This window comes from Galeopterus variegatus, unplaced genomic scaffold, assembly GCF_000696425.1.
Source record: "Galeopterus variegatus unplaced genomic scaffold, G_variegatus-3.0.2 Scaffold5988, whole genome shotgun sequence".
Lineage (NCBI taxonomy): Eukaryota > Metazoa > Chordata > Mammalia > Dermoptera > Cynocephalidae > Galeopterus > Galeopterus variegatus.
The window spans coordinates 43,279-66,882 of NW_007732099.1; the positions used below are offsets into that span (position 1 = coordinate 43,279).

Sequence of the window (23,604 nt, forward strand, 5' to 3'; positions counted from 1 at the left end):
AGTGTTTTGTTTCAGGGATTGGTTTTCTGTTTGTTGCTTTCAGTTTCAGGAGTTCCGCTCGGTTCTTTTTTAGAGTTGCTGTATCTCTCCTGAAGTCCCCACCTCTTCCCCACTGTGCATATGTCCCCCTGTAAGTTATTTAACATATAAAGGGATCCTTACTTTAAGGTTTCTATCTGCTAATCTCAACCCTGGTCTCTGCGTGTGTGCTTCTAGTGATGGCTACGTTCCTCTTGCTTGCGGGTCACACTGTCACGTCTGGTAATTTTTATTGCACACGGGACATGATGTACAATACACTGTAGAGACTTCAGATTCTGTTTTCTTCCTAAGAAGGACGTGAAGGTTTTTTCCTAGCAGGTTGTTAAGTTATTGATGGATCTATTGGATCTATGGAGGATTCCTTTTAGGCTTTTTCTTTTTCTTTTTTTTTTTTTCTTTTTGTCTTTTTTTTTTTTTTAATGACCGGTAATGGGATCACAACCCTCGATGTCACACCCGTACCAGGGACCGGCAATGGGATCGCAACCCTCGGTGTTGCGCCCGCACCGCGCTCAGCCAGTGAGCGGAACCGGTCTCCACATGGGATCCGAACCCTCAGCGGGAGCGCTGCCACGCTCCCAAGCAGCGCACTGTAGCAGTGCGCCACCGGGCCAGCCCTTCTTTTACTTTTTTTATTTATTTTTTATTTTTTTTGTCTTTTTTTGTGTCCGGCAACGGATCGCAACCTTCAGTGTTGTGCCCATACCGGGCCGGGACCGGCAACAGGATCGCAACCCTCGGTGTTGCCCCCGCGCCTCGCTCAGCCAGTGAGCGGGAACCGGTCTGTATGTGGGATCTGAACCCTCGGGCGGGAGCGCCCGCCGCGCTTCCCAAGCGGCGCACTATCCAGTGCACCACCGGGCCGGCCCTACTTTTTTTTTAGATAATTGATCGTCCGTGCTCGTAGGGTGTAACTTTGATTTTCAGTAATGGTGTACAGTGTGTGGCGGTTAGACCAGGAGAGCTGGCTTACTCATCATTACAACGCGCAGTAATCCTTCGTGTCCACTAACCAGTTCCTTATTAGCGCCTCCCTGTCCCCTCGCCTCCCCTTTACACCTCTAGTGACTGTGGTTCTTTTCTCTCTCTCTAAAAGTTCAGCGTATTACTGTGATTGTTCTTCCCTTCTTTCTCTTTCCCTGTCGCCCTGTATTGTGTATTTGCTCTCCATTTTTCCCTTATTCCTACAGCACAGCTCTTAGTCCTGGGATACGGTTCTTTCTCCTGAAGCACAGTTCTTGGGAGCTTTTTTGCAAAGCCCAGGGAGTTGGTCAAGCTGTCCTCACCTGGACAACTTGAACCCCAGACTCTGTGCCTCAGGCTGTTACATTTCAGACTCTCTGTTTCTTTTTACTCAGATGCTTAGGGTCTCACCCTTTATGTGACCCAGAAATTTGTGGGTCCGTTTTTTTCCTTATTTTTCTTCCTAATTTCCAGCGTCTCGGCAGCCTTGGCCTCAGACCCCAGTCTTTCCAGCTTAGCTTGAGCGTTCTTCCTCACGTGCCTGCAAACTGGGAGGGTCCTTCAGGAGGAAAGCCAGCTAGAGGTGGGCGGCACCTCGCCCCCTGCCCTTTCCTGTGGGTTGGATCCCCTCTGCCTGCTGTCCACTGCTGACTGCTCGCCAGTCTTTAGAACAGTGTCTTTTCCATTTTGCCCCAAGTGTATACTTGTGAGTGGCAGGTGACGTGGTCCACGAGCTGCTCCTCAAGCACTGAGGGAGCCTCCCACACCATGTAGTCCCTGTCCTTATTCTCAAAGAACTTTTGATGCCTCGCATGGTACTTGCTGCAGCGCTTTTCTGCTCTTCTCTGCTTTTAGTACAGATGTTAACTCTCCCATTGCAGCTTTTCTCACCTTTCCTAGTTCCCCTACCACCCCCACCTGATGTGGTCCACACCTGTCATCCCAGCCTGTTTCTTTTTTCATCCGTCTTTCTCTTCCTGTTCTCTGAGTCAATGTTTTCTTGGAATTAATAAATAATAGAAACATACGCTTTCTAAAATGTACTTTTCTCCATGCAGTTTCTCTCTCTCTCTCTCTCTCTCTCTCTCTCTCTCTCTCTCTCTCTCTCTCTCTCTCTCTTAACAAAACCATGTGTTCCCACTGCCTCTCAGGAGAAATGTTGGAGTGTGTGTGTGTTTTTAAATAATGTCTAATGAACCTTTTCACAGGCGGGTTTGCTCGCTTACTGGGGAACTCCGTGCTCTTCAGGAGCGGGGCTGTGGGTTCTTCTGGCTCCCTGGCTCACAGTGGCTTGGAGCATCAGTCTGTTAGTTAAAATAGCAAAGGCTGACTCGGTGCAGGGCAGTCGACGGTGGGCTGCTGTGGCCTCTTCCCTGGCTTATGGGGCAGCCACCACCAGGAGCATTTCAAGGTGTGTGGCAGAGGACAAAAGTGAGTGATAGGACTTCTGGTCAAGTAGGCAGAAAAGACAGTCCCCAGAATCACTCTCTCCCACAGTCAGCCAATTTACAACTATTCAAAAGCAACAAGTACCAGGCTGGGGCCACTAGCGCTCAGGGGAAGAGAGAGAGACCTACGGAGCTCATGAAGGCAGGAGAAGCCACGATGAGAGAAAGGAAGGACCGTTCAGACTGTTTTGAGCCCCGGCTGCTTCAAGGCTGGCCCCTGGTGAGCACACGGAGCAGGAGCTGGCAAAAGCCACAGCTGTGCCCTTCCTATGAAGTTGCCTGGAGGCGGCAGGGGAGAAGAGGGCCTTGGTGGTCCTCAGGCCAGCAAGACCACTAACAGGGTTACCGTGGACCCACATAGGAGTGAGGGGCCACAGACAACTGAAAAGAGGAGCCACTCAGAGGCTGGTGAGTCATTGCAAGGGACCGGTGCATGGCCCGTCTTATGGGAAGTGTATTAGTCTGTTTATGTTGCTTATAACAAAATGCTCAAAACTGGGTGATTTATAAGAAAACTAAATTTATTGCTTACAGTTCCAGAGGCTGGGAAGTCCAAAGTTCAGGGAACACAACTGGTGAGGGTCTTGGTGGTGCTGACAGTGATGCAGGGTGTCACCTTGTGATACGGTGGGGCAGAGAGCGCAGAGGGACCAGGACAGAGAGACAGACTCCCCTCTGTCTTCTCTCCAAGCCCTCAGAACCACGCGCTGACCGGCACTGTGAAGCCACTCACTGCTGCACGGTCCTATGATCCAATCACCTCTTCAAGGCCCCACCCTTCAATTACTGTAATAGGATTTCGGTAGCCACCCTCTTCACAGTCACAGTGAGGGCTAAGATTCTAATACATAAAACTCGGCGGACACCATTCAAGCTTCAGTGAGTTTTGGGGGGACATAATTCAATCCACTACAGTACGTGTTTAGAATGTGGGTGGTGGAGGAGATGGGCCACCAGGAGAACACTGGGGCACAGCATGGACATCTGATCTGTCCTCCAATCAGCACAAGACCACTCAGCGGAGACTAGTCAGGACAATAGAACTGCAGGGGGGTGCAGTTTGATGAAAAGACTCAGGCCCAGACCAGAGTTTCCATACAACCCAGGTGCACCAGGCCTCACGAGACCCGGAAGTACATACAGTGTCAACAATTAAAACCTGAGCTGCACAAAAAGCCTTCTCCAGGGAATCAGCAGCAAAGCAGCAATTCAGCCCAACCACAGAGCTCAGGTGCTGGTCCCCACAGGACGTCCACCCATTTTATAAGTAAGCAAAGGACAACAAATCCGTTCCAGTGCAGAGTTTAAGTGGTGGGGACAGCGAATAATCCAACACAGAAATGAAAGAAAACACAAAAACCCCACAGATTGGAGACAAAGTTCTGATATTAACCAGTAAAGGTCTGACATCACCGAAGAACACCTACAACACCTCGAAGGACTGGAAGTCCCCCAGGCTCCCAAGCGGGGGTGGGGGGTCCAAGGGCCTCAGCCACACCCTCAACATCAGCATCCTGCCCAGCGATGACCAAGGGTCCACTGCCAGAAGCACCCTGGGCTACCGAGCCAGAGCAGAGAGGGGCCTGGGACCTCAGCCACGCCCCCCATGTCCACAACCGGCCCAGTGACAGCCACCAGTCTGCTGCTGGAAGTGCCCCTGGCTCCCAAGCCTGGGCAGAGGGCAGCCTAGGGTTGTACCATGTCCCCCTGACAAACACATGCAGCCCAGCCATGACTGAGCCACCACTGGAAGCCCCCTGGGCTCCTTTGTTGGAATGAGGGGGTGCCCTGGGCCTCGACCACGCCCCCACCCCTTCCTCACCCTCCCACCCTGTCCCCCTCCCCCTTCTCATCCCCCACTGTCCTTCTCCCCCTTCTCAACCTCCCACCCTGTCCCCCTCCCCCTTCTCATCCCCCACTGTCCTTCTCCCCCTTCTCAACCTCCCACCCTGTCCCCCTCCCCCTTCTCATCCCCCACTGTCCTTCTCCCCCTTCTCAACCTCCCACCCTGTCCCCCTCCCCCTTCTCATCCCCCACTGTCCTTCTCCCCCTTCTCAACCTCCCACCCTGTCCCCCTCCCCCTTCTCATCCCCCACTGTCCTTCTCCCCCTTCTCAACCTCCCACCCTGTCCCCCTCCCCCTTCTCATCCCCCACTGTCCTTCTCCCCCTTCTCAACCTCCCACCCTGTCCCCCTCCCCCTTCTCATCCCCCACTGTCCTTCTCCCCCTTCTCAACCTCCCACCCTGTCCCCCTCCCCCTTCTCATCCCCCACTGTCCTTCTCCCCCTTCTCAACCTCCCACCCTGTCCCCCTCCCCCTTCTCATCCCCCACTGTCCTTCTCCCCCTTCTCAACCTCCCACCCTGTCCCCCTCCCCCTTCTCATCCCCCACTGTCCTTCTCCCCCTTCTCAACCTCCCACCCTGTCCCCCTCCCCCTTCTCATCCCCCACTGTCCTTCTCCCCCTTCTCAACCTCCCACCCTGTCCCCCTCCCCCTTCTCATCCCCCACTGTCCTTCTCCCCCTTCTCAACCTCCCACCCTGTCCCCCTCCCCCTTCTCATCCCCCACTGTCCTTCTCCCCCTTCTCAACCTCCCACCCTGTCCCCCTCCCCCTTCTCATCCCCCACTGTCCTTCTCCCCCTTCTCAACCTCCCACCCTGTCCCCCTCCCCCTTCTCATCCCCCACTGTCCTTCTCCCCCTTCTCAACCTCCCACCCTGTCCCCCTCCCCCTTCTCATCCCCCACTGTCCTTCTCCCCCTTCTCAACCTCCCACCCTGTCCCCCTCCCCCTTCTCATCCCCCACTGTCCTTCTCCCCCTTCTCAACCTCCCACCCTGTCCCCCTCCCCCTTCTCATCCCCCACTGTCCTTCTCCCCCTTCTCAACCTCCCACCCTGTCCCCCTCCCCCTTCTCATCCCCCACTGTCCTTCTCCCCCTTCTCAACCTCCCACCCTGTCCCCCTCCCCCTTCTCATCCCCCACTGTCCTTCTCCCCCTTCTCAACCTCCCACCCTGTCCCCCTCCCCCTTCTCATCCCCCACTGTCCTTCTCCCCCTTCTCAACCTCCCACCCTGTCCCCCTCCCCCTTCTCATCCTCCCGCCTTGTCCCCCTCCCCATCCTCTCCCCCTCCACCCAACTGCTCTGCAACATCTTAGAATGTAAAAAAAAAAGATAAAAACATGTTTTTTCAAAAGTGAATGATGCTCTGAAATTAGTCCAAGGACATTGTGACAGATGTTAATTTTTCCATATCTTCATTCCCCTGGCGGGTGGATTAAGCCTGAGTGAATGGAGAGCCGGGCGCATGGGTGGAAAGGATGGGACACCAGGGAGGCTATGACCCTCAAAGAATCACGTCTGATGGGCGGGAGCTGGGGTGGGAACTGATGCTGTAAGACCACGGGTGACAGTGCCATGCTTGTGACTCAGGTGCCCAGAGCTGTCGAGATGGACGGGGACAAATGGCGGATGGTGGGTGTTGCTCCACAGAGAAGGATGCTGTGGAGAGTTTCTACCAGGGGTGTGCACGGCTGGGGAGAGGGAGGCATGAGGGCTCCCCTGGTGCAGGGCCAAGCGTGGGGTCAACACGGCAGGGAATCTGAACAGACGGCAGATTGGGCAACACTGGACGCTATGGAGGGCTCAGGAGGAACCTGCGGCTGGTGAGCATGCTCCAGCAACCAGGGACAAGGGTGTCACCCCCACCTCCCAGCTGTGCCCCCCGTCTTGGGGACCACCATGCTGTCCCCCAGTCCTCTATCTCAAGTCCCTCAGGGGCATCCCCATTACAACTCCTACTAGGGGGGCCTTGAAGCAGGCCCACGCATGGCTGAGACTTGAAGGCTGGGTCCGCAGAGCCCGGGACGCAGGGCCATGTCCAGCTGGCTTTGTGGATGGGGTGGCCATGAAGGAAGGAAGGAGGGAAGAGAGGAACGGGCCAAGACAGGAACCTCAGCTGGACACCAGGGTGGTCCCTGATGCTGACCTGGCCCCACCCAGGCAGGGGCTTTGGAGGCTTCAGGAACAGGGCAGCAGGGCTGACCCCTGCCTTGGCCCAGGACCACAGCTTTGGCCGTCCCTCCTCGGGCCCCTCAGCAGGTTCCCCAGGGCCTTACTGCCCTTGCCACCTGGGCTGGGGCCCGGCAGTCTTGGGGACACCTGGTGCTCCTCAGACAGCTTCTGCCCCTGTGCCCAGGGCACCCTCCCCTGCTGCCGCCCTGGTGGGGTGGGCTGTCTAGACTGCGGCGGCTCCTCGGCCCACCAGCTTTTGTCTCCAGCATGCCCCAAGCAGAAGACGGGGCTGCAGACAAAGGGGTATTTGCCTCCCCTCCCCCAGCTCAGTGGCCCCACTCTGGCTCCAGGCCAGCCTCAGCCCCGGGCCCACCCACCCGGAGGGACGGACGCCAGAGAAAGGCGGCTCTGACGCTCAGCTGGGGGACAGGCCCAGGAGCTGTGGCTGCAGTGTGGACGGGGTGGGGTGGGGCACAGACACTTCCCACTGGGTTACAGGGGAGGTTTCGTGGAAGGTGCCTCTGGCCATCTTGGACACAGGACAGGACTCTGATAAGTGGACGTGGGGCTGGGAGGGTAGAGGGCCCTAGTGGCTTTGACTCTGCACCCACCCTGGTCCCCCATCCACAGACGCCTCCTCTGCCTGGTGCCCAAGGTCTCACCCACTGCCTGAACTTCTCCAAGTCCCCCCTCGGGCCCCTCTCCCAGATCCCAACCCCTGGGAGCCAGCCCAGGATCCCCCTCTCTGGGATGCCCCTTCCCCTCTCGGCCACGCTGGGCCTAGGACAGACGGAAGCGCAGGTGCCCCAGCGGCCGGCCACCTGCCTGGCTCTTCCTGATCCCCCTTGTCTCTGTTTCTTTCATCCAATTTCCTCACTTATTTTATTGTCTTTGGTCCTGTACTGTTTGGGATGGGGTGGACTCTGGCTGCGAAGCTCCCAGACTCAGTTTCTTCCACTGTACACAGCGATCCCCTTTCTGGAATCTGGCCATATAACATGTGGGGACACTCGATCCCCAGGTGCCCCTGGCACAGCTGCAGACTCTGCCCTGCTGGTGCCGAGGCCCCTCCCTGCCGGGGTCCCCAGCTGCCCCTGAGCAAGCTCCGCACGTGGGACATGCACGCGTCGATGGTTTGTGATGACGGCCCCTCTGAAGGCCAGAGCAGGAGCGTGGAGTGGCCGCACCTGCCCTCCCTGCCCCCGGGGCCTCCCTGCAGTGCGGTGGGAGCTGGGCAGTGCCACCCGCTGGCCTGGGAGCGGCCGCCTCACCTGAGCCTGCCTGGCTCCACCTGAGACAACATCCTGGCCTCGATAAAGCTGATTTGACGCACCTGAGGCACATGCAGCGCTAATCTGCTTAACTGCCGAGTCCACAGCCGCACCCAAGAGGAGCCCCACTGGGTGGAGATAAGGGGACGGGGTGGGGTGGGGGCTCGCTTGCTCCTTCCCTTAGGTGGCTGCCTCATGTTTTGAGCCCCCTTTCCCTGCTCCCTGCACCTGCAGGGGTCATTTTGGGGTGGTATCCAGTTGCAGGGCAGATGTGCCAGGAGATGGCCTTTCGTCCATAGCAGGGGCCATGCCCCAGGCTCGGGGGCCCATCTGTATGAGGGAAGACACAGGGTGTCCTGGCTGCCCTTCTGGAGCAGCTGGACAGAGTCCACACATCCTGGGAAGCTTGCTCCACTCCCTGGGCTTTTGATGGGGGCTGGGCTCACTGTCCGCTCCCCACCGGGTGGCCAGCTCTGAGAGGGGTGGTGGGTTTTTGGCCTGCTCTGTTGGGACTTGCTGGTGACTCTGGGCCTCAGTTTCCACAGCTGCACATTAAGAGTGTTGGGGCAGGTGCAGCATGCTCCTTGATCCCCCTGCCAGGGGCCAGGCCCTGGGCCAGCATGAGCACTGGGCATGTGCAGGGAGGGGGATAGGCTTCTGTGGCTGCCACAGGCTTGCGTGGTGGGTGCTGGGGGCACCACCTGGGCTCCCCAAGGACCAAGGCTCTAGGCTGCCGTGCCGCAGGTGCTTGGCCGTCCCTCCCTGGAGAGCTGCCTTGGCCAAGGTTCTAGCCCTTGTCCAGCAGCTCCAAGAGGAGCACAGGACCCAGCTGGGGACGACCCACATGGCTGCCCAGCATCAGAGCTCCTGGTGGCCCACGGCATCTGCAGCTCATCTCATCCTGCTGCCCCACAGGTGGTGTCCTGGGAGCCCCCACTGACCCCATGCCCAGAAATCTCAGGCAGTCTTCACCTCAGATGGCCCGTGTGGCTGGACAGTGGGGTGTGTATTGGCCTTGACAGGCCAGGGGGCACCCATGTTAGAAGGTACCCTCTGAAGGAGGTGGGAACAGATTGGGGGTCAAGAGAGGAGGCTTGGGGAGGGGCTGTGGATGTTGGGCCCTGGGCTGAAGTGGGGGATGGAGTAGCAGGCATGGGCCTTGCTTCCCTGGGGACTTTGGGGGAGACTGGGGGAGAAAGGCCCCAAGCAGGCAGGCGGCCTTCTCCGGCCCAGCCTCCCGAGGCTCCCCCATGTCCTCTGTCCCCTGCTCCCCCTCCTCAAAACTCACGGGCCAGCCCTGCCTCCTGCGTGCACCCGGACCCTCCCCAGCCCACCCGCACCCAGGCAGGGCCTCCTCGGCCGATAAGGCTGTCCGAGCTTGCGGGTGTGTCCTGGAGGGCTGGGCAAGAGCAAGCCGGCCGAGGGTCTGCAGGGGCCGGCTCTTCTCTTCTCGTGGCGCATGAAAACACGGTGCCTCTCACGGCCAAGGCACCGTGGATTCAGGAGCCCAGTGAGGCGGCAGACAAGCCCCAGCCCCTGCTTGAATAAAGAGGGCTCGGCTGGCCTCTGGTTGGCAAGGCCTGGGGCACCTCTGGGTTTCCCTGGATGGCAGGACGACAAGGCTGAGGAAGCCTGGGGACCCGTTAAACTCTCAGGTCATGGGTATGGACCCTAGTGGGCCCCCAGAGCCAGGGCCCCCAAAGAGCGCTGCGTTGCTCCAGCCACCTCCGGCCTCCTCTTCAGGACACACAGGGCTGGGATCAAGTACTGACCGGAGCTGGTCTCTTGCTGAGGGAAGGAGTGAGGCGTGTCCCTTGGGGAACAACAGGCCAGGCCCCCCCAGCATACGAGTGCTGACTCCTGCCTGGGGCCGGTGTGGGACCAGGACTGCTGAGGGCAGCCTGGGACCGGGTGGCTACTGGCCACTTGTCTGTGGGAGTGAAGGATCTGGGGTCCCCAGGACAGCCACCCCCGGCTCTGCCTCTAGCCTGGCATCCTCGCCCAGGGTGGGGCGGCCGATGAGGGGCCCGTGCACTCTGGGACCAAGGTGCAGCCCTGCTCCTGAGCAGCTCCAGGGGGATGGCTGTGCATCCGTCCATCTGTCCATCTCTCTCCAGGGCAAGAGTCCTCTGGCTCCCAGCAGCAGCGGACTCTGCCCACTGGGGGCTTATTCCTGGATGTGGAAGTAGACGGGGTAATACTTGGCAATTCTCTGTTTACCAGGCCAGCGGTACTATTTATTTGTTTGCCCTGAAGCTGTCAGAGAGGAGGCCAGGTCCAAGCATGGTGCCGGGCTCCATCCCAGAGGAGGTGTGACAGGCCTGGCCGGGGACAGGCCCCCTTTCCAGGCGAGGGTTTCCTCAGGTGAATCAGGCACAGCTCAGCATTCAGGGACCCAGGATGCCCAGTCCTGGGGGAGCCTGGTGCACCCCCCTGATCCAGGCTCAGGGACATCTTCTGACACAAGGTGCCGTGGACCAGAGCCCGCCAGCTCAGCAGGGTGGGGAACAGGACCTTCCATCCTTGCATGGGCATCATGAAGGCCTTGCTGGCCCAGGCGGGCAGAGTTCCTGGCACAGGGTGGGATCCCACCCGTCCTATCAGGCTGCTAGATGAGTTACCCGCCCTGTCTGCCCTGGGGACAGTTCTGTCTGAGCCTCGGGGACTGTGAAGAGGCGTCAGGAGGTGAATGGCAGCCCCCGAAAGATAAGCCCAAGTCCTAACTCTGAAACCTGTGAGTGTTGTCTTATGGGAAAAAGGGTCTTTGTGGGTTAGTTAAGGATCTTAGACGAAATTGTCCTGGATCATCCAGGTGGATCCTAAGTCCACTGGTGAGCGTCCTTGTAAGGGACAGAAGGTAGAGATTCTGAGACATAGCCACACAAGGGAGGACGAGGCAGAGACTGGAGCGACACGGGCACACGTCTGGGAGTGCCAGAGCCACCAGGAGCTGGCAGGGGCAGGAAGGGCCCTCCCCAAGCGCCCCCAGAAGGAATCAGCACTCCCAGCTCCTTGGTTTAGGCCTCTGCCTCTGGGTTGTGAGAGGATAAGTTCCTGCGGTTTTCAGTCCACTGGCTTGTAGTCATTGTTACGGAAGCCCCAGGACCCTCATACAGCAGCCGATGAACTAGCCACCTGGCGGTGGCCTGGGGGGTCACTAGAGCTCACACGCACGTCTGAGTCCTCTCCTAGGCACGCCCCCACCCCCACAGGGGAGCGGATAAATACGTCCTGCAATGGCCACCACATGGTGACCGGATCGAGGGGGACTCATCCGCCATGGCCCTGGCCACACCCACCGCCACCCGTCACCACAGCCGGCCCGTGTCCACTGCGGGTCAGCTCCTGGAGGGCTGGGCATCGCCGAGGGTGGGAAGACCTGGCTGGTCTTCTGCCTCAACTTCCCTGGCTGGCAGGCGGGGCTGGACCCACAAGCTATGACTGCCCACCTGCTGTCTGTTCATCTGCAGCCGCAAACTCAGTCGTCTGAGTTCACCTGCATCCATCTCGGCTCACGCCCATCACCCCGTCCACGTTCACCCATTCACTTTCGTCTGCGCACGTGGCAGAGCGTGTGGAGCCTGAGCCGTGTCCTGCAGCCCCCCTGCTGGCCAGACAAGGGCCGGGGTTGCAGGGCGTGGCCGGCTGCGAGGAGGAGGCTAAGGCCGACAGCCTGCACTGGGTGGACAGGACAGGTCTGCGAAGGACCGGAGGACACAGGGGCGGGAGACGCCTGGACGAGGCCCCTGAGGCCACGCTGCTCAGTAGGGGCTGGAGGCTGGGCTGGACAAAAGCACCTCCCACCCTGTCCCCCCACCCAGACTGAAGGGCAGTAAAGGAAGAGGGGCCATGTGCATCTGGGTCCCACCAATACAGCAGGACTGCTGGCCCTTAGGATGACCCCAGCAGCCTCAAGGCTCCATGGGACCCCTCCCCACTCTTCCCCATTCCCCCTGGTGTGCCCCTGCCCCTGGCTGCCTCTGCTCTGGGGAATCTGAAGTGAGCTGGGCACTCAGGTCAGAGGCCACTGGTGCTGGGGCCAGCACGTCATCCTGAGGGTTGGCGACATCGGCAAGGGGATTGTACCTGGGGCAAGTGCCCGTCAAGGCAGAGCTGGGTCCCCTGGGCTTGCCAAAGTGGGTCAGCTCCTGCACAGAGCCCTGCTCAGCTGCAGCCTGGCCCACACTGCCGTGGACACAACCGTGCTGAAGTCCTGTCCCGGGGGGCAGCACGCTGCTGGGTGGGACCTTCCGTGTTTCTCGTGTGATCTCACGGCACACGTGTGCTCACTCCTTATGACAATTCAACTCTTTGTACACCCATGTTCACAGCAGCGTTGTTCACGAGAGCCAGGAGAGGGAAGCCACCACATATCCATGGATAGATGAATTTGTAGACAAAATGTGGCCCATCCACACAGTGGAACATGACTCAGCCTTAAACAGTGAGAACATCCTGACACACGCTACAACACGGATGAACCTTGGGGACACTGTGCTATGTGAATTAAGCCAGTCACAGAAGGACAAACACTGTGTGACTCCGCTCATATGAGGTCCTTAGAGTTGTCAGATCCACAGAGACAGGAAGTGAATGGCGGCTCCCGGGGGGCTGGGGAGCTGGTGACGGTGGGGACAGGGCTTCAGTTTGGGAAGGTGAGAAAGTTCTGGGGTGGACGGTGGGGACGGCCGCACAGCAGCGTGAATGCACTGAATGACACTGAGCCGTGCGCTCACAGATGGTCAAGACGGCCAATTTTTACCTTTCTCTTTTTCTACTAACATTTTTTATTGTGGTAAAATAAACATAATTCGAAATTTATCGCCCTCACCATTTTTAAGTTCCACAGCATTAAGTGCATTCAGGTTGTGCTGCCATCACCCCATCCACCTCCTGGACTCTGTCCCTCTGTGTGTCCAAGTGGAGACTGAGGCTGGTCTTTGGCTGCGGGGATGCTGGATGCTCACAGTCAGCTCGGCACCCAACCCCGCGGCCCGGATGTCATGGAGGGTCGAGTGAGAGGGTGGCCTAAAACCTCGTCCCACGTGCCTTCAGCCTTGTGTCATGAGTGGATGGGGGAGGAAGGGGCACCCCAGAGACTGCTGGTGCGGGGGGGAGAGAGAGAGACAGACAGACAGACAGACAGAGACAGAGAGAGAGACAGACAGAGACAGAGACAGAGAGAGAGAAAAGGAAGACAGGCTCCCACTGGCCCTGCTGTGGACACAGACGTCGTGACCCAGGCCGCCGTCCCCTGCAGAAGGACTTGACCTTGTGGCCACCAGAGCAAGAGGACTGGGGACTCTGGGGCTACAGTGGATGCATGGAGGTCCGGTTGGCTGTGGGTTGGGACCGTTCCTGCCTTCCCTCATTCAGCACACATTTACGGGCCCTGACTACGTGCTAGGCTACCTGCCCTGGGAGCGCCCTCTCGGTGGCCTGGGCAGAGCCCTGCCGGCCTGCCTGCAGCCTGCTGACCCGGGGCTGCGCGCGGAGGGCCGGGCAGCGCTGGCGTGCTGCAGGGCTAGCGGGTGGCGGCTGCTCCTGCCTGGCGGGTCACAAAGGCGCTGTGTGTGCCCTCTGGGCTAATCCAGGATCTCTCCCTGCTCAAGATTTGGCAGTTCCGGGTTCCCTGGGGAGCCTGAGTCATGGGGCTGCAGCCCGGCCTGGTTCGCAGGCCTGTGGGCCGTGTACCTTGGCAACGGTGCCAGCAAAAGACACGAGTATTCAAAGAAAAGGAAAATATCCTCTCCCACTGCCCTCCTCCCTGGAAAAACAAATGCCTGGGTTATCAGAAGTTCTGGCCACGAGAACGTGTGCCAGGTATGAGCGGCCGGGCCCTTGGGCGAAAGAGGAAACACTGACTCAGAGCCAAGGCCACTCACCAGGGCACCCGCGGGTGACCAGCCCCCTCTGCGGCTGATGCTCCTGCCCAGGCCCAGGGGAGCAGGGGGGCTGGGGGCAGCAGGGGGGCACTCTCAAAGCATCAGGGGGCCTCGGTGACTGCCCTCGGGGCAGCAGCCTCGGTGAGGAGGCCGCGATCACCTAGCCACGTGCCAGGGCCATGGACACGCCGTCCTCCAGCCGTCTCGGAGCCCCTCCAGTGCTGAGGGCCTTGGGGGCTCTGTCCGGCTGGCTGCCCTGCGGGGGCGTTCCAGTGTAACTTCTTCATCCTCGTCCCACAGACGCCGTGACGTGTGACCCTACGTGGCCGTGTCCGGAGCAGAACTGCAGGGCTGGCTGCAGACTGAGCGGGAGCCCCCCTGACCACGGCGATTCTGCATCTCAAGACGGCCAGGCTGAGCTTAAACCACTGCGTGTCCCAGCCCGGCTCCACGCTGGGATGTGTGACCCTGAGAGGCACCCACACCACACGTCCCCTCGAGTCTCCCATGCCCCAGCTCTGGCCCCACCGTGGCCGGGCTGTGCGTTCCTTCTCTTTGTGAAGCAGGGGGCAGGTGGGGGTGCGGCACAGACCCCGCTCTGGGCCTCGGCGAGGCTGCGCAGCCGTGGGGTCCTGAAGCCCTCGCCCCCGGCTCTCTCCCAGACCCAAGCTGTCCCTCCCGCTTTGAAAGGACGCTCAGAGTGAGGCGGTGCCGAGCATGGTTTGGAGGGAAAGTGCCAGAACGCTGGAGGAGGGATGGCGGGGAGGAGGGTCCCTGCGTCCATTTGCGCCATCAGCGGGCAGTTAATAGAGCCAAGGATGGAAAAGCGTTTGCCCCCAGTGGGCCAGAAATCAAGTGATCGCTGGGAGTCAAAGGGGACCCCATGTGGCTGGGTTGGGGCCGCCTGGCCAGTCTTCCTGAGTGACCTCAGGGCCCTGCACAGCGGGCCTGGTGCAGCCGGTGCTGAATGAGGGATGGGGCCTGGGCCGAGCCAGGCTGACCTCATCTGGTGACGAAATCCCCAGAAGCCTGAGAGGCGGGCACCTCAGCCAGGACCCACAGCCAGCGCCTGCCCTGCGGGATAGGGAGCCCCCAACCTGCCCCAACACATCTGACCTGAGCCCCAGGAGCGGGGTCCGCTGCCTCGGGAAGGTGGGGCCTTGAGTGTCGGGGGATGGCCACCGAGCGCGTGCGTGGCAGAGCCCACCACGGGCCAAGGCTCCAGGCACGCTCGGTGCCGGACAGGTGGCTGTCTGTGCAGCAGCTCACAGCCCTTCCCCATCCTGCTCACCGGGGCCCCTGGGGGACTGCCCACCCCACAGCCCACCACCCAAACCCCCTGCAGAGAGGAGGGACCCAGGAATGAGAGAGACAGAGACAGAGACAGACAGACAGAGACACAGATACAGAAAGACAGAGAGAGACAGAGACACAGACACACAGAGACAGACAGACAGAGAGAGACGGAGACACACAGAGACACAGACACACAGAGACAGACAGACAGAGAGAGACGGAGACACACAGAGACGGAGACACACAGATACAGAAAGACAGAGACACACAGAGACAGAAAGACAGACAGAGACGGAGACACACAGAGACAGACAGAGACACACAGATACAGAAAGACAGACAGAGACAGAGACACACAGAGACAGAGACAGAGCGAGAGAGAGGGAGGCGACTGCTCACAGGGACTCGGACGCCCCGTCACAGCAGCCGAGAGGGCAGGCAGCCCACGCGTGTGGACCGGCGAGCGGATGGAGAAGACGTGCTCTGTCCGTGGCCCTGGAGTTCTGCCGGGGTCACGGCCGGGCAGTTCGTGGCCGGGGTCCGCAGGTGGGTCGTGGGGTGGGTGTGCAGAGGCATGAGTGGACTTGACACTACTGAACTGGACTTAGGATGGGAAATGTTGTCACTGTTTTTTTTTTTACCACAATTAAAAACAATTTTTAATGGAGATGTAAAATATTAAAGTAATAATGGAGATAATGTTTTCCACAATAAAAGACGAAAGGCCTGACAAGGACACGGCTCTGAGAGAGCCGAACAGGACAGCCTGGACGCCCGACATCTTGACATGACACGGTGGCGGGAGGACAGGCTGGCTCCAGGTGCCGACAGGAGTGAGCAGTGACAGTGTTCCCACGCAGGGCTGCTGCTGGTGTCAGGGGAGCGACCACGTTGGGAAACTCCACAGTTTGGTTGAGTCCTGCTTGGGGATGATAAAATGTTTTCCAGAAACTTAGGGGCTTGTCGCATCCTTCTCAGGGCTACACTTATTTTTGGTACCAGGGGCTCCCATGTTACAGGTGCCCGGAACAGGGCGCCCGTGGGTGGTGTTTGGGGCACAAGGACGTGAGGGCGTCACTGGGCATGCTGTCGGGCATCTGGTTTGGCTCGCCACATGCACTCCACAAGGGCATGGGCTGCCTCGAGAGTGGAGTGACTCCATTCCTGTCTCCTTTGCTGGAGGTGGCATTGTGCAGGGTGGCAGGGGCACGCACGTCATAGAAGTCCCTGTGCTGTCGAGAGGGACTTCCACAGCCAATGGGCCTGGTTCCCAAGGTGGAAATGTCATGTTGTGGTCCCCCTCATGAGGGACGCCCTTACTGGGTTAGCCGGAGATGAGGACCACAATGACACGTCCAGCAATTAGAAAGACCTTCCCCGTTAGCTGTAATAGAAGACACGCCGACTGTCACACTGTTCTCCCATTCTGCACAAGCCACTGGAAGTGACAAAGGGAGGGTGGTCAGGCAATAGACGTTCATTTTTATTATGAGAACAGGGGTCTCTAATCCCAGCACGGACAAAATAAATTTTTACCAAGAGGAGGTTTGGCAAAATACTGGAATGACGGATGACACTCGGTGCCACCAGGAAAATTGCTAGATGTCAGGCCATCACCACATCCCTCATCCGGCTCCACGGCAGTCTCTTGGGACATTTTCTTTTCTGAATAGGTATTTGAGACCTTCCACAGGTTCACACAAGTAGGTAGGTTGTCTCCTTTCTCCTGGGGCTCCTGTAAAGGCTTGTAAGAAACAGGTTTTACCTGAGAAAGGTGGACCCACCTAGGTGGCCCTTTGCCTGCAAGACCTCAGCTGCCTTTCGTCTCCCATTCCCCATGGCCCCACGAGTGTCTCTCTCTCAGTGCCACACGACGTGACCTTCTGCAGCAGCTAGCATCTGCTCCTTCCAGCATTCCTGGTCTTGGAACTGCTCCTAGGGCTACCTCTGCCCCCTCCTGAGGACAAACCACTGCCAATACCTCTCACACTCCAAGATCTTCCACTGCCACCCCCTCCAGACCAGCCATCCTGTTGCAGCAGAAACCTGACCTCAGAGACACCCCTGCCTTGTACCTAGGTGATTGTCCAGGGACAAACTGCCCCCTGTTCCCTCCAGACATCTTGGGGACTCATGGCTGCCTTGGCCAATCCCCAAAGCACTAGTAGCTGCCCAAGCCCTAGTGACCCTTGGACAGGAAAAGATAAACCACCTGGCTCTCAGTTCCATTCCTGCCCTCACAGACGGAGCCCGGGAGGATGTGTCTGGGCTCAGAAGCGCATTCCATCGGATGCCTCCACGAATACGAATCGCTGCCCATTAGCAGGCCTGAGTGTGAGCTCCCCAGATCAATCCATCCTCAGGTGCCAGTTCCATTTGTTCTCTGGCTGCCAGAACTGTCACCTGGGGAGCAGCGGGAAAGTGGGGGAGACACAGAGGCTACGACTCCCTCCCCCAGGCCTGCAGGGCGAGTGGGGTAAGGTGGGGAGGATCGCCTGGGAGCTGATGCCTCCTGCGGAGACCGAGCCTGAAGCGCTAGGACAGGTTGGGATCGCGGTATGGCCAGTCAGGAAGCTGGCTGAGTAGGAGCTGGCTGAGGCACCGGGGGCCGGGGACCAGAACATGGGAAGTGAAGAGCCGGCGGGAGGGGGGCACGAGCCGCGAGGGCTTCACGCCTGGAGCCGGGTGCCAGGTCTATCCGAGGCTCCGTCGGGTCTCTGCTCCCTCCTTGCTGTTGTCCAGCGCCCTGCTGGGGGGTGGAGTGAGCACAGCTTCACTGAGGTCTTCCTCGGTTTCCCAGGGTCTGCAAGTCTGCAGCTTCAGGCTGGCTGGAAAACAACTTCACATCCATGCAAGTAATGTCTTTTCCCATAGCAAGGTTCAGAATGTCAAAAACCATGGGAAAAGAGGGCACTCAGAGAAATGCGTGCCAAGGAAAAAGCCGTGTCCTTTTAAAGTGTGCCTGCAGCCCAGGCGGTTTTAGGTCCCAATGTGGCTTCGGTCCTGTTCACTCCAACAACCTCCCCGCTGTCAGTAGTTCCTCCATTTCTACGGAACAGGACAGACAACTCATCTTACCGCTTCGAGCTGAGTCGGGGTGATGAAAGGGTTGATTTGGAATGGAACCATTTGACCTGATGGAGGACGCAGCTTTTGGTACCTGGCTGCAGTGGCAGAGGGGACCAAAGGCATTTGTTTATCGATCATCTGAACAGTTGACTGACAGCAGGTGGCTTACTTAGAGTTAAAGCTGTGCGCTCATTGATACGGCATCCGTTTTAAGAACTTACAGCAACCCTTTGTTTAGGAACAAAACGTCTCATCCAAATCACAAGCCATGAATACTTTTAGAGAGCTGCGTGTACAGGGAAGACATCTCCCCCACTTCTTGATCAGGACAGTCCCCATGAAAGCATCGGTGATCAATTTTCCGATTGAAAAGGTCTTACTTTTCTTTGCGCTGATCCCTTGGTGCGGGGAAAGCTCATTCCCAGGTAGACTGATCCCAGGTGGGTGCGGTGGGAGGGGGCAGGTGAGAAGCAGTTAGGCCAGACGAGGGTAGCGTGCAGTGAGGTCAGGAACGTAGCAGAGACACGCGATTCTATGTCCGATGTTTCCAACTGTATCCTGTTATAGAGAGAGCACATTGTCACTGATCTTATGCAAATATCCACACTGCCATAAAAATTATAAAGGTACTCACAAGAAGTTTCAAATTTTGGAGGAATCAAATAGGAAGAAAGCCAATGCTTCCATCTGTCTTCATAAATTAGATTTCACCCAATTGCTGTAAGTTACAGATAGCTTAAGAGGGAGGGGTTCCTTCAATCTGGAAAACAGAATACCTAAGTAAAGAGCAAAAACGAAAGTTACAAAACATTATGCTGATCAATTATTTAGCTTTAGGTAATTAATTTTTGCTTTGCTTGATCTTGATTAGCAGTTTTGCAAACCCATCTGATTCTTATTAGAGTTCTGAAAAACTGATACTCTGTGCATTGATCTTAGAGTTATCTGAAACCTGTGTTTAAGAGTTCTTTTTACAGTCTTTCCTGTGAATCTGATTGCAAACGCCTTTAGAGATAAATCAAAACTTCTTGCAATTTTACTAAGAGCAGATCAATACTTTGAGAAAAGGACTAGTTCTAGTATGAGGGAAATGCAGTTCTGTAAAACATTTCATAGTGGTCTGATTTTAAATCTTACCCATTTTTTCCTAACAGGCTCTGTGCACGACAGATGCATTTCATCCAGAGATGGAACCAATTGTAACTTTCTGGGTCAGTTTCTCAAGTTTGCCTAGAGAAACTCAGAGACAGGAAAAAACATTTTTTTTTTCTTTTTTCCTTTTGGTCATCAGGACTTTAATGACCAAAAGACACAAACTTAGTTGCTCAAACCCAAACAGAGCTTTCCCAAACAAACAAAATGCTGGCTTTTACGTTCTAGAGTCATTTCTCACACCCAAATGGTACTTTTAAGCAAACAAACAACATAGAAAGAGTGTTACAGAGGAGAGAAGACACATGAAATCTAGAGAGGGGGTACCGAAATAAGACCCTGGCTTCCCAGAGGCTGCAGCCTAACCTGCTGTATTAAATCTTCATCTGTTCCGATGACCTGATCCACCTGAAGGTGGCACAGTTTGAGATCCACTGACAAATGGCCAGTTTTGCCATGGCTCATGTGGCTTTTCTTGGGTCCCAGTGTCCAAGGACCAAGCTTAGGAGACTGGGAGTGGTTACCCAAGGGCAGTGCCATCCCACTGAGGCTGAGAGTCACTACTCAAAGCAGTGCACCGAAATGGAGTCGGTACCCAAAGGCGGTGGCGTCCCACTGAAACTGGTAGGGATTACTCAAAAGCACAGATGGAAGGAAAAAGTCACTTACGGCAGCCAGGGGTCCTGGATCAGGCGGGGCAGCTGGACCCCTGGCCGGTCGAGGCACTGCCTGAACACACAGCTGGAAAAAAACTTTGGCCAGTAGGGGCCAGAGGAGAGGGTTTGGGGAGGTCCAAAGGCCAACCTCAACCCACCCCGTCCTCTACCAGGTTCTTCCCTCTGCCACAGGAACAAATTCAAGAGTAGGGTCAGCAGAAAGTGAGAGCAGGTTTAATGTAAGAAATAAGACGTACAGACTTCACAGGGAAAGTGCAGCCCAGCTCCAGAGACTGAGCGGGGCCCACACCAAGCTGAACACAGAAGTAAGAAACGCACATTCACAGACAGTGCGGGCTGGCTCCAGCGTGAGCACAGCCTCCTAAAGGCAAGTTTAACACAAAAAGTGAGAAATGCACACCTCGGGCAAAGTGCGGGCTGGCTCCAGAGGGAGTGAACAGCAGACCCGCCTTCCTCTTGGATTCAATGTTTAAAGTTTGGCTATCTATACATATTCACACTATCTAATGAATAGTCAATGAGGGGAGTGGATACTAGTCATGTAACAGATTACATGACAGTCTTTCACATGTGCAGTTGGTCTCTTTGGAGCATGATCATTGGTCAAATTCTAGCATCTGCACTGAATACACTTAAAATATGCGAGGTTCTCTCCAGCACCCCCAGTGGAAGGTCAAGGATTAATTCCTTTCTACTGAGCATGCTCAGCCACTGGAATTACATGCGTCTGCCTTGTGTGGTCTCAATCTCCATGGTTGGTGCCAAAAATAAATGCAACAAGCAAGAGTGGCTCAGGACTCAGAGGAGGGGCTTGAGTCCTGGGCGAGTGGTTTGAGACCCAAAGGAGTGGCCTGAAACCTGAACTCAGGGAAACTGAACACCTCCTATCTCACCACTCCTGGGGGATTTCTCACCCCAAAGAAATGATTATGTCCACCAAAAACTCATGCACAAGTGTTTATAGCAACTTCATTCATTATAGCCAAGAATGGGGCAGATTAGATTTCCCGGGGGTGCTGTAACCGAGTACCCCAGACTGGGGGCCTTAAGCAGCAGAAACGTGTTCTCTCATAGCTCTGGAGGCAGGAAGTCCGAGATGCAGGTGTCAGCAGGGCTGGGTCCTTCTGAAGCCACGAGGGAGAATCTGCTCCAGGTCTTTCCTCTTGCTTCTGGTAGCCTCTGTTGTTCCTTGGCTTGTAGGAGCATCACCCTGACCCCTGCCTCCACCTTCCCACATTCTCTTTGTGCATGGATCTGTCTCCAAATTTCCTCTTTTTACAAGGTCACCACTCATATTGGGTTAGGGCCCACCTTAGTGACCTCACTTGAAATTGATGACCTCTGTAAAGACCCTGTCACATTCCGAGGTACTGGGGTTAGGACTCCAGCATATGAATTTGGGGGGACACAATTCTACTCACAACACTGAGAATAACCACAATATCCATTAACAGTAGAATGAATAAAGAATTGTGGCCAATTCATACTGTGCAATACTGTTCAGCCACAAAAGAAATGAATTTCTGATACTCACGACATGCATCAATCTCAGACAAATACAGATACAAAAGGGTCCATACTTAATGATCCATTGATATGAAATGTAAGAACAGGCAACGTAGGCAACGGTGGTTTCAGCAGGAACCTCCAGGGTGCTGGAAGCCTTCTAGATGCTGACCCAGGGTGGGCACACAGGCGTGCCCCCGTGTGAAACTCGTCAGGCCATGCTCTTGAGTCTGTGCCCTACCCAATGTACATAGACCCCAGTCAGAGGGGGAGGGAGATGTCTGCAAAGTTCTCAGAAGAGGCTCAGATCGCCTCAGACTTCTCCTGGAACCGTGGTTATGAGAAGAGAAGAGGTGATCTTTTTAAAGTCAGCGATTACAGAAAGAAAAGAACTTTGAATCTAGAATTTTGTACCCAGCCAAATTGTCTCTTACATGCTGGGACACAAAACCCTGCCCTCTGCTTTCCAAGGCTTCTGACGATTTGCCGCAGAGGCCCCTGTTGAAGACACTTCCAGGGAAGGAATCCAATCCCAGGAATAAACCCAAGACACTGCTAAACCTGGCTGGCGAGGGTGAGAAAACATTTCAGTACAACTCCCTGTCATCCTGAAGAAAGGCTGGCCAAGTAAAAGAAAGAGTGTGGATCCACGGTGAGCCGCAGTTAGAATTTCCCGCATGTCACTGTTGCTTGGGACACGTCCGCAAAGGAAAGGGCGAGGATGTGGCTGCCCCAGCGCCCGTGAGGCCAGGGTTCCACGTGCTGGCGTGCAGCCTCTGCCCGCTTCCCTGTGGTCCGGGCATGCGGATGTGGGCCTCCCTTGACCGAGGGCACCTGCTGGTCTCCCCAGCAGTGGCTGGAGCTGGGCTGCTCGGGTCAGTGCAGGTCAGGCATGGCCACATCAGAGAAGTGGCAGGAACACCCTCCCACCAGTGGGTCAGAGAGGACTAACCAACCTGAGGAGGGCTTTGCAGGCCCTACAGGTGGGACCAGAGCCTTCGGTCCTCCTGGGAAGCTTTTACCCGGCTAACCGATAAGCCCTGCAGATGCTGGGCTCCATAAAGGGAAGGGCAGAAATCCTCTTCGTCTCTGGGGCGAACGTCTGCGGCCGGGAGCGTGGCCCACTTCCTGCTGCCCAGGCTGGAAGGGCTCTCCATGCCCGCACTGTGGCTCAGTGCAGCTGTCTGGGAGGTGGGTGTTGCTCGAGCCCTGACTTGGTGGGCAGGAGGCTGTTGTGAACGCTGGTGTCCTGGTACAGCACGTGCCCTGTCCCCCGTCCCCCACCCAGTGACCCCCACTGTGGACTCTTTCTCAGGGAGGGGTCCTGGAGGCCCAGTCTAGTGGGGGCGAGCAGCTGGCAGATGGCGACCTGGGGTCCCTGTCCCGCCCTGGAGGACACTGATACTGGAGGTCAAGGGTCACAAGTTAGGGAGCCACTGGGGGGGGCGGGGTGCGCATGGTGGTCTCTTGGCCCATGGCTCACCCCAACCTGTGCACGAAGTGGGACAATGGCTGGGTGATGCACTGGCTCTGGACACCACTGAGTCGTCATCAGCACCTGCAGCCTGGAAGGAGCAGCCAGCAGGAAGGAGTCAGAACCAGGAGGGGAGGGGCCCAGGAGGGCAGCGAACAGGGGCTTTAGGGAAGAGGGGCCTGTCGTCTGATGGGGTGCCAAGGGGTCAAGTCACCAAGGGTCTGAGTGCAGGCAGAGGATGTGCAGGCTGGCAGGTCTCGGATGGCTGGGTGACAGGTGGCTGGGCTGGACCAGTCTGTCCTCTGTGCAGGCTGAGTGGATGTACCCCAGGTGGGTAGGAGTGAGGGGCTCAGTGGCCTCTTCCTGGAGGTTCATGAAAAGTGCAGGGCCCTCCCTGGGAGGAGGTCATGGGTGTGGGGGGAAGAGAACACAGCAACAATGTGGGTGTTTGGGAGTCTTTGGTGAAAGTGGAGCGCTGGTTTGGTTCCTGGTGGATCAGCACTGACTACTGACTGACGGTTGGATTCAGGGGATCTGCTCATGTTGTCTCTACACTGTATTAGGAGGGTGTTTGGGTTTCAGTTTCCAGATACACAGTTCCAACTGGCTTAAGCAAAGGGGGAAGCATCGGCTCACCTGACTGCAAGTTCCAGGTGAGAACACCGTGTCAGGAACGGCTGGATCCAGGAGCTCAAGTTGTATTGTCAGTGGTTTGTGTCTCCATTTCTTACTTCTCTGTCGCCGTCCTCAGGCATACGTTCTCCTTGCGGTGGCAAGGCAGCCACCAGCTTCTCCTGATTGACATGGCTC

At 56.9% G+C, this 23,604-nt stretch overlaps 1 protein-coding gene across 1 annotated transcript in view; it reads right to left on the reverse strand.

Annotated features, from left to right (window-relative positions):
• LOC103605694 (keratin-associated protein 16-1-like) overlaps positions 1-23,604 on the reverse strand; it is a 71,555-nt gene that overhangs the window by 11,462 nt on the left and 36,489 nt on the right. Inside the window, exons 4-6 of the mRNA XM_008590321.1 lie at positions 13,621-13,690; positions 13,148-13,283; positions 11,252-11,413 (exon numbers count right to left, since the gene is read on the reverse strand). Coding sequence (XP_008588543.1) covers positions 11,252-11,413; positions 13,148-13,283; positions 13,621-13,690 — 368 coding nt within the window. The remainder of the gene's footprint in view (positions 1-11,251; positions 11,414-13,147; positions 13,284-13,620; positions 13,691-23,604) is intronic.